General features: G+C 37.5%; 2 protein-coding genes across 3 annotated transcripts in view; one reads left to right on the forward strand and one right to left on the reverse strand.

Moving 5' to 3' along the window:
• USP14 (ubiquitin specific peptidase 14) overlaps nt 1–1,989 on the forward strand; it is a 49,545-nt gene extending 47,556 nt beyond the window's left edge. Inside the window, exons 15-16 of the mRNA XM_049619667.1 lie at nt 328–435; nt 1,077–1,989. Coding sequence (XP_049475624.1) covers nt 328–435; nt 1,077–1,228 — 260 coding nt within the window. The 3' untranslated portion in view covers nt 1,229–1,989. The remainder of the gene's footprint in view (nt 1–327; nt 436–1,076) is intronic.
• A 2,085-nt stretch (nt 1,990–4,074) lies between these two features.
• Nucleotides 4,075–11,047, reverse strand: part of THOC1 (THO complex subunit 1) — a 61,187-nt gene continuing 54,214 nt past the window's right edge. For both annotated transcript variants that reach the window (XM_049619665.1, XM_049619663.1), the window contains 4 exons: nt 8,894–8,977; nt 6,033–6,180; nt 5,230–5,305; nt 4,075–4,485 (listed from right to left, as the gene is read on the reverse strand). In XM_049619665.1, coding sequence (XP_049475622.1) covers nt 4,190–4,485; nt 5,230–5,305; nt 6,033–6,180; nt 8,894–8,977 — 604 coding nt within the window. In that variant the 3' untranslated portion in view covers nt 4,075–4,189. The remainder of the gene's footprint in view (nt 4,486–5,229; nt 5,306–6,032; nt 6,181–8,893; nt 8,978–11,047) is intronic.

Genomic DNA, 11,047 nt, shown 5'->3' on the forward strand with positions numbered 1-11,047 from the left:
TGTGTGTGTGTGTGTGTGTGTGTGTGTGTTGAAGGTAAAATTCCACTTAGGAATTTTTTCAGATAGCATGCTTTAAAAAAAGTCAGATTTCTTAAAATATAATGTGCCTTAAACACAGTAAAAATCAGTCTTTTGGCATTAGTTCTGTGAATACTACCATACTTCATAAAATATCTTTCATAAATCCTTAATTTTGAACAGTAGTGTCTTACTGAATTCTAATAATAGAGTAGTACTTCTCTAGACTAACCACCAGACTTCTTGCTTGCTTACCTAGCTTGAGAAAGCACCTATTCATTGTCTAATGTTGGATTTACGTTTTTTTAGATATTGGCTCCAATAATTGTGGATACTATGATTTGCAAGCAGTGTTAACACATCAGGGAAGGTCTAGCTCTTCAGGCCATTATGTATCATGGGTAAAAAGGAAACAAGGTAAGGATTGTTGTTGTTTTTTTTGTTTTCCCAGTTGTTAATTATGTTAACAGTTTATTTAGTACAAATTTTGTAACCCAGTGGTTTTTAAACTTTTTGGTTTTAGAACCCTTTTATATTCTTAATTTTTGAGGTCCACAAAGAGCTTTTGCTTTTAAGGATTCTCCTAATATTTACTGAGAAATTAATTCAGTGAAAACTGACAGTAATAAAAAAACATACCACACAACCTAAAAATAACTATTTTTCAAAACAAAAAATAGCAAGAGAAATAGTACTGATTTGATTTTGTAGGTCTGTTTTGTCTGGCTTGATAGGAGACAGCTGGATCCTCTTAACTGTTTCTGCATTTTTTCTGTTGCTTTATCACACATCTTCTATGACTTCTGGAAAATTCCAAAGCACACTTGAGAGAATGAGGGCAAAACGGCAACTAAATGCTTTAATAGTGTTATGACAATAATTGTGACTTTTATGGTATTGCTGAAAATGAACCAGAGTAGTCCCTGGACTACACTTGGAAAACTGTTAGTATGATAGATGGAATACTACTTAGCCTAAAATTACTCAGTACTTTTTTTGAAATGAAACTGAGAAAATCCTCTAGGATATTAATTTCATTTTCTTCTCTTGTTCTTCAGATGAGTGGATTAAGTTTGATGATGATAAGGTCAGCATCGTGACACCGGAGGATATCTTGCGGCTTTCTGGTGGTGGAGACTGGCATATAGCATATGTATTACTGTATGGGCCTCGCAGAGTTGAAATAATGGAAGAGGAAAGTGAACAGTAATTTTAGCTATTTATGTTTAGGTGTGAAATAAATGTTATTTGTTGATCATTTCTATAATCCAGAGCTTTAGCAGAAGCTATTTAGGTGGTTTTATGTGTATCCCCTCGTGTGGAACAAAAGAGGGTGGAAGCAGACCACTCTGTGGATCAACCTAAAAAAAATTACAGAATAAAGAAAATTGCCTTTGGACTGTGCTCCCCTGTATAAAGGTTGCAGGAAGATATTTTTTAAAAGCTTATTTCTTGCATTAATTTTTAAAAATTCTCATCTGAAAATGCCTTTCAACCATTACCTTCTGTGATAAATTTTTTCTCCCTTTTTCAGCCCAGGATTCAGCAATCAGATGTTTATTGCACACCTACTCTTTGTTGTTGTTCTTGCATGGTTCAAACCACCGGTGATTCATAGCTGCCCATCCTTTGCCTTATCTAACAAAAATTTTACCAGGAAGGTAGAAAGGAAGTAAGTGTTTTTCTCATTGTGTTACTCAGTGCTGCTGCCCACATCCCATGGAAACATGGGTACAATCAAGTATTTGTCCAGCCTGACTGTTGCTGGCTTTTCATGACTTTAAAATAAATTGTGATCAGTAATAGTACATTTGATTATACATTTATTACTGTGTCTCTCTGTACTATTTGTATATTTAACTTTGCAATGGTTTTGTAGTCATCAACCTTTAAAAAAAAAAAAGTTGACAAGCTGTGGTTGCTTATTTTTAGAAAATGAGGATATTTAATAAAAAAAAAAAAAAAGGAGGGACTAACAGCTTCTGACCTCAAGTCTTTTGTCTACTGAGTGTTGGAGCTTGGGTTGAGTTTAGGTAATATGTAATACTATACAGTTTCTGCAGATGGTTAGTCTTATTCTGCTGTTAAGCATCCATTTAAAAAATGTTATCTTTTTTTTGCCTCCTCACATTATATTGTTTAAAAGAAATATAAAGTTGTAAAAGTAACGGAGTTCTTTGGATGCTGACTGCAATGACGTTTATGGCTCTTTTCTTTGGCTCAATTGTTTTTACTTTCATCTGTTCCCAAAATCTCCATGTCTATCTCAGAATTTAATAGTGACTTTTAAAGTGATGGTAAAAATACCAAGAATATGTGGTGTTTCAGTATGGTAGGTTTCTTACCTTTTAACACATTCTAATTAGTTCCTCATCTTAAGAGCCTTGATTGATTGCTAGACAAAGATAGAAAATTAGCTAATTTGTCTCTGATTTTGAGTTAGGTATGTAAAATGAAGTTTGGGGGATTATCATGAAATGTCTGATCTTAGGCTGTTTTAATGCTCTGCAGAGCACAGCACCGATAACTACTAGTTTCCTAGAGAATAATGGCCATTTTCCTCTAAACTTTGAACAACATGACAAAATCAGAGACGGGATAAAATAAGCATTTCAGGGAAACTTACTTGTAAATAGCTTCTTCAGCTAAATGGTAATTACTGGCAGTCATTATTCCCTTTGTCTTGGAAGAGGGTACAGACTGGAATGGGGGGGAGGAGGAGGCCATAGACCATAAGAATGGTAAGGATTCCTAGATATTGCCATGAGGCTTGTGACTGCAGTTTTTATTCTGTCTTGGTCTGAACAATTTTGAGGACATAAATTTAGCAATTAGAATTCACATTTCTGATTTGCAGGATGCTGTAGCTACTGGATCAGGTGAGGTAGGTTTAGAACAAAGTACGTCTTGTATGGAGTTAGAATTTTAAAATTGTAATTCCTTAATTGTTATAAAATTGATTTCATCTTACTTGATCCAAATAAGCATTATTCCAAAGATTTTTTTAAGTGTTAGAAATTGGGACTTATATCAGTGTTTTAAATAAGGCTATTTTAGAGTTCAGCCTTGCATATAAGGTTTTTGAGAAGGGAGAGTAGACCAGAAAATGTCTTGATTCTTGAGTGTGCCTTGTATGCTGTGCCATGAGCACTGAGGCCCTTTTGACAGTACAGCTGTGCTGTATCACTTTCGGGACTAGCTAGGGACGTTAAGCCCAAGCAAGAACATTTATGGTGTAATAAGCACTTAGTAGCCTTTCAGGATTCAAAACAAATGAACAGTGATGACCTAATACTTACGTGGGAAATAGATGGTAGTAACTATCTTTCTGGTTGCTAGTAACTAATAGATAGTAGTAACTCCAGCCATTACTACATAGTGCTTTGCTGTTTATAGATTGCATTCACATAATACATCTCAAACTTCACAATAGTCCCTGAAGTATAAATCTCTATTTTAAGGACTTAAAGAGGTTAAATAATTTTTGTAAAGCTAAAAAGACTAGGTTTTAGACTTTGCCAACCTCCAACTTTAAAAGAAATAAGGTAAACATTTTCTGTAATGGGTAGGGTGGATGGTAAATTATTTTAGGTTTTGCAGGCCATAATCTTTGTTGTGGCTACTTAACTGTGTTGTAGCATGAAAGGAGCCATAGGTCATACTTAAAGGAATCGGCATCTGTGCTGATGAAATTTTACTTGTAAAAACAGGTGGAAAATGGACCATTGTTTGCTGATCCTCTGCTTTAAAGCACAAATGAATGAGAATAGAGCAGTCATATGGTTTCACAAAGTCATTCTGGGATTTTTCAGAACACATTAAATTTTGTAACTACTAATGGCATGCAGGAATCTAATCTGGCATAGTATTAGGAAACACCATGCTCCCTAAATATTGCTTACTGACTTCATTATAAATATTTAACAAAGATACCTGACCTTGAGGTCACTTTATTTTGGCCATTTCCCAACCTACTCCCTTCTGAAACCCTGAGGTCAGTCATCAAGAGCCAATGTGTTCTTTTGTTCTTGGAGCACCAGCCAACTGTACAACAACTGTTATAAAAATGTTTATTGTTTACCAAAACCATTGGACCTCTTATCAAATGCTGCTTGGTAACAAAATCTTATCACAGTTTTAATAAAAAAAAAAAAAATGAAGGAAAAAGAAGCTAACTATTTGTCTCATTGTCATTAGTTAGACTTTCTGCAAGGTCACTTAATCCGGACTTGTTCAGTGCATTCATCAGATTCTCAGGCGTTGCATGTACTCCCTCTTGATCTTGCCAGGCGACTAGTAGCTGCTTAGCTCTCATCTTCATATCTTCGCTGTCACACTCAATCTGTCTAATTTCCGAGTCTTTCATTTCCAAGTAGGGAGCCAGGATCTTCCATTGTTCGCCCAGCTTGTTGGCAAATACTTCTATTTGTTCCCCTGTCACAGGTTTGTCTCGCCGGACATCAGGGCCTGGAAAACACACGAAATGTAAATTATGTACAAAGTATGAGGACATGTACAATTCAAAGTACAACAGAACTGGGAAGTTACGGGGCCACTGAAATATTAATCACCTTTCATAAGCTTTGTTTTAAAAGTAAAACAATTCCTTTCTATATTTTCTGTGGGTTGAATATTCTTACAGTCATGATCACTAGGAAATCAGTATTTCTTTTATTTTTTTAAATTTTATTTTAGAGAGTGAAGGACAGAAGAAGCACAAGCAGGGGAGAGGGGCAGAGAGAATCTCAAGCAGGCTCCATGCTCAACGTGGAGCCTGACACAGGGCTCGATCGCATGACCCTAGGGTCATGACCTGAGCCTAATTCAAGAGTCAGATACTGAAGCCATTGAGCCACCCAGGCGCCCCTCAATACTTCTTTTAAAGCTAAAGCTGTTGCCTCTAGTGTAATTATGAAGGCCTCCCCTGAAACCAGGTGTTCCCTTCTAACCACCCCAATCCCTGTCAAAATTAACAAGTATGGGTCACCTTCAAATTTAAGTACCTTCCTTCCCGTCACTTCCACATTTTTATTGCATAAAATGTAATATTTTAATTACAAGTTGTCAAACAATGTTTAAAATTCCTCACTATAAGAAACAGCTGAGAGATAAGTGGTAGAAGTTGAGAAGTAGATCAAATAACGTACCTCTCAACAAAGAACCCCAATCTTTTCCAATTTTGTAAAATAGCCAAGAAAATTCAATTCTTACTTTCATTTTCCTTCAGTAAAGCATCATTATCTTCCTCATCTTCATCCTCACCTGTTTTTATTTCTTCAGAAGGAGGCTAAAATGAGGAAGAAGAATGTTTCAAAGAATGCTGACTTGTAAAATACCTGGGGATACTTTCAGGTTAGACAGGAATGGTTGAGTTTCCAAATAGAGGACCCAGAACTTTATCCTTGAGCATATTAAATGGGAATGGCAGGTGAGGATCACAAATGGGATGGTGTTAACTTGGAGTGGACGTTAAGATCTGAGAATGAGAAAGACTTCCCCTGCCCCCAACCTGGGAAGAAGGAAGCCAATAAAAAGTATAATGATTTGCAAATATTTTAGTACAGTAACAGTGGGCTGGGGAAAACCAGGGGAGCAACCATGTTCTTAAAAATTTTTGAGTTGTAGTAATACAACGAGAAAATTGTATTAGAAAAGAGAACAGAGTAGAAAGATAGGCCAAGATGCCTACTGCTACCCTCAGATCCTGTTTGATAAAAGTGCATTGGCAAACAGGAAAAATTTCATGTCTGAGTTTACAGGTGGAATGATAGTTTAACCAAAGTATTGTGGACTTTAATAAATTTTTTATACAGCATGTAATTTAGGATACTTTATCAATTTATGTTCTTCCTATAAATATATACTATTTTTCTTATTCTAAAACATGGGGGTTTGTAGATCATTATTTTTTTCCACATGATAAGCTGTATATTCAGCTTCTTTGCTCAAATCGTGATAATCATTTTAGATAACATCACCTAAAGAATATGAAAAAATTCATCTGTATTACTTACTGGTAATTCCTTTGCTAGCTTTATTACCATGTTTTCAAGATATTCTGGCAAACTTTTAAACTGCTGGTTGGTTGGCTGGAAGAAGTGAGGGCTTCTCCGTGCTAGTAGTCTCAGGGCTCTCCAACCATAATTTGAATTGTTCACAGCCCTATGAAAAGAGATGTCCATCTTATAATTTACGTTTTTTTATTTCTATATGCCTTCTAATTAATATAACTTACCATGTGAAATTCTATACTCTAAATAGCTGAAGGCACCATTCTTTTCATTTTGATCTTATTCCTAAAGACCTCAGTATGCAGTTCATTTATAATACTAGAAACCAGCAGAATCCGATGAGACAGGTTCATATGCAGCAAACACATTTGAAAAGTTTATACACATTTTACTTAAGATTAAGTCAGTTTGTATAGTAATAACTAGATGTTCTATGTGCCGGACCGTAATCATCTACCTATTTAGGAAAAAAAATTCACAATAAGGTTTACTATGTTCAGTAAATTGATGTCCATACTGTCAATGCCACCTACAGGTGTGAATTTCAGAATATTTTATAAATTCAATGGCTGAGTTTTGACCACATAAACTTAATCCAATATGTTATTTTCCATTTATATAACATTCAAATTTTAGTTTGCTTAATACCAAACCCAGTGAAGAAAAATGGCTCCAAAACTAAAAGGGAAACCTCGAACAGCCAACACAATAAGCAATGATGCAAGAAGAGAATCCATGAACTGTTACGAAGCACAGCAGTGGGTGGTACACAGTAAGGTGAGAAATGGAAACCTCAAATTCTAAAGATAATGTTCCAGAAACAGCCAAGCTGCAGAAGAATCTAGAACACAAATGTATTCTGGTTGTGAGTTTTTGCAAGTCATTTGGCAGTTCCTCCCCAAGTTCTTAAGAGTAGCAAGCTGATTTCTTTAGTCCTCTCTTACAAATGAGCTTCTACTTTTAACATGTGCTGGTACTTGCAAAGCTACTCCGATACCATGGTCTTGCTAAGTTAATGCCATGCTACAGGGCTCTGCCTGAACAGGGAACCAGTCTACTTCTCGGACACATTCCCATTTAAACAGTTTGAATCTTTTACACATTTTCAAAATCCTGCCAGTCATAAATACAAACTTTATTCTCCAGAAATCCACACATACCATTCAGGTTCTTAAGGTTCTTGGAGAACTATCACATTCAGTCATTCAACAAGTACTTGTTGAACTCGGCACTCAGGGTCACGGAGCCCTCAAGACACTAGTGCTGCAGTTAAGGGCAGGGCCCTGAGGCCAGAGTGATTTTCCTGGCTCTGTCATTTACTAGATAAGAACTTCAATACATTATTCAATGTATTCAATACACGTTTTGCCTCACTTTCTTTAACTGTAAAACGGAGAGAAGAACAGTTTCTACTTTAGAGGTATATATGTTAAGTGCCTAGGGAGTACCTGACACACAGTAAATGTGAATGCATCATTATTACTGATAAACACGAGGTGTAAGAATCTCAGTGGTAAGGATGAGAAAACCAAGAAAAGTGAGAATTTCTGATGGCGGGGGGGGGGGAGCTTCTGGGCCAGGGAAAACTGCCCTGAGGCAGTAATCTGAGAAGAGATATGAAATAAGACCACAAGCCATGGGAATACCTGGGGGAGAAGTTTCAAGCAAACATAATAGCAAGTGCAAAGGCCCTGAGATAGAAAAACCTTTGAGGTGAAGAACAAAACCCTGGTTGGTATGGTTAGAACAGAGAAAATGAGTGAGGAGGAGGAAGAGGAGGAGGAGATGTGGTTGGAGGGGAAGGAGTCAGACTGAAGTCTTTTAGATCCAGGTAAGGAATTTGGATTTCATCCTAATTTTAATATGCAGTCATGGGAAAATTTTAAGCAGGAATTTAAAGATCACAATTCTTCTGGAGAACTGACCGGAGCATCACTAGTTAAGAGATTAGAGTAACTAACTTGTTAACTAGTCATAAGGTCACGTCAGCCACAGCACTCTATTTACTGTGTGCTAAATACATGACCTGTGTGGTTCAAAGTGAACCATCTTATTTAATCGTCAGAATAACCCTGTAGAGTGGGTATTATTACTATTTAACAATGAGGACACAGGCAGAGGGGTGCTATAGTAGCTGTAGCAGCCTAGCCAGTAGGAGACACTGTCTTGGGGTTGGAACCCAGACAGTCTGACACGAGGGTCCTTGCCCTTAAATCATGACACCAAAGTGCCGATTTAAAACCACAGTGCTGTGTGGTATTGCCTAGATTTACGTGATGGAGCTGTGACTGAGTCCTGAAGTTACTCCAAAATTTGTGAGTTAGGTAGAGGATGGGGAGCCAGGTGAGATGCAGCGGGGCAGGAAGGAAAACAGGCAGGAGTGGAGTTTGCTGGATGTCCAGAGAAGAACACACTAGGGAGGGAGAGACCATTGGTGAATGCTGCTGGGAGGTCAAAACAAGACACGGTGACCTCGACGAGTGATTTCAGTGGAGGGACAGGGAGACAGCCCAGCAGCAGTGAGCTGACAAGGGAATGGGAGGTGAGGAAATGAAGCAATGGTTATCTACGCCTCTTGGGAGACTCTGATTTGAAGGGGAACAAAGAAAAGAGGATGGTTGGAGGGAGGTGGGGGGTCCAAAGGGATTGTGCTTATTTTCTGAAACAGGTATGATTCTGTGTCTTGCTTGTTAGTGGGCATGGTCATTGAAATCAGGATGTGGGCTAATGTGAACTTGGCACGTAAACTCCCCTATGAGGAAAAGTACTGCCCTACCAGCCACCTCTCTTAATTAGTGTTCTGGTGTACATACAATTCCTAAAAAAATACTGTGGAAAGTTAGCTCATGAGGAACATTACTTACTTGTATTCATTTTCAACCATGTTTTCAGGGTCTGCCTGTTCAATGGCTTCTTCAAAGAATTCCTCCAAAGTTGGCATGTATTCCCTAGGTGTTATAAAAATACCTAGTGAGGATCATGTGTGTTCTTAATAATAAATAATCATAAAATGATGGCAATGAAAGATTCTCCTGTTACCCACACTTGTGTTAGTTATATTAGGAACTCAGATTAAAAAAAATTTTTTTTTAATATTTATTTTTGAAGGAGAGAGAGACAGAGAGCATGAGAGAGGGAGGGGTAGGGAGAGGGAGACATGGAACCTGAAGCAGGCTCAGGCTCCGAGCTGTCAGCACAGAGCCCAACGCTGGGTGCAAACCCACAAACCGTGAGATCGTGACCTGAGCCGAAGTTGGACACTTAACCAACTGGGCCACATGGGCACCCCAGGAACTCATATTTTTAAGGAGGTAAAGGACTCTGGGCACCTGAGTGGCTCAGTCGTTTAAGTGTCTGCCTCTCAGGTTCAGCTCAAGTCGTGATCTCGCAGTTCATGGGAATGAGCTCTGTGAGCACAGAGCCTGCTTGCGATTCTCTCTGCTCCTCCCCTGCTCACGCACATGTGTACACTCTCAAGATAAACTTAAAAAAAAGGTAAATGACTCAAAACTAAACTTCTCAAAGAGGATAATAAAGAGGGGCAGTGTGGTATTGCAATGTTACCATATACTGTATTCCATCTAACACAGTCACTGGACTCTACACTGTAATGTTACTGGTCACAGGGGGAGCTTGGGGTTTAATAACATTTGAATTTCCCCAGCAAGGAGGAAAATTTCACATCCAAATGTCCATATCCAAGGATGTTTTTTCCTTAAACCAGAATTAATAAAACCCACACTAATAACCATACCATACTAAAATTTGAAGAGTTTAACTTTGAGCTTATTTTAGATAGTTACCATGATAGCATGGTTGGTTTTTAATGGCATCTTTCTTGAATTTGTTTTTTTGATTTAAAAATTTTGTTCTAATGTTTATTTTTGAGAGAGAGAGAGAGAGACAGATTCTGAAGCAGGCTCCAGGCTCTGAGGTGTCAGCACAGAGCCCGATGTGGGTCTTGAACTCACAAACTTGTGAGATCATGACTTGAGCCGAAATCAGATGCTCAACTGAATGAGCCACCCAGGTGCCCCACTGAATTTGTTTTTAGAAGTAATATTTTGATAGTCAAGCAAATAAGATTCAAGGGTCTGATTAGAACACATCTTAAAAAAAAATTTTTTTTTTAATGTTTATTTCTGAGACAGAGAGTAAACTGAGACCTGAGCCAAAGTCGGACACTTAACTGACTGAGCCACCCAGGCACCCCCATTGCTGGATTCTTAATTTTCAGTTAACTCTGAGTTAAATTTCAGATGTTTAAAAAACTATAAACATTTAAGGTCGTAAATTTCTATTTTCTATTTCTCCAAAGTTTAAGTCTATAATACTTCTACCATTTAATTCTGTGTTTTCTAATTTACGTTATGATTCTTTGATTCTGGAGTTATTAAAAAGTATGTGAAAGCTTTTAAAATACGTTTTGTTATTCACGTATAATTTAAATGCATCTGTGTTTTCTGTAAGACTAAGCTTGCTAACTGTCTTGTTAAATCCAAAGTTTTTCTTACCCTTCTTATTAAATACTGAAAGTATTTAGTATCAAAATTCTAGTAAAACATTTTGTAGAAGTGTCAAGATTGTGAGCTGGTTAATCCTTATTTAGACTTATTTCTTTAGAAACAAGGTTTAGAAGATCTATGTATTTCTGATGCATTTTTTACCTTTATGCAGTGATTGTCGTTATTTTTAATAATGCTTTCTGCCTTTAAAACTCTATCTGATATCCATATAACTGTCATTTGTCATACATCATACATATATTTTTTAGTTTCAACCCTTCCATATCCTTATGTTTAAGGTGTTTCTTATAAACAACATATAGATGGACTTTAAAAATAGAATACTAACTTCTAGGGGTGCCTGGATGGCTCTTTCGGTTAAGCATCTAACTTTGGCTTAGGTCATGATTTCGCAGTTCTGGCTCCACCTGCTTGGGATTCTCTCTCTCCCTCTTTCTCTGCCCTACCAACCGCCCTCCCCCCCCCCCCCCCCCCCCCCCCCCCCCCCCCCCC

This window comes from Panthera uncia, assembly GCF_023721935.1.
Source record: "Panthera uncia isolate 11264 chromosome D3 unlocalized genomic scaffold, Puncia_PCG_1.0 HiC_scaffold_8, whole genome shotgun sequence".
In the NCBI taxonomy this organism is placed as follows: Eukaryota; Metazoa; Chordata; class Mammalia; order Carnivora; family Felidae; genus Panthera; species Panthera uncia.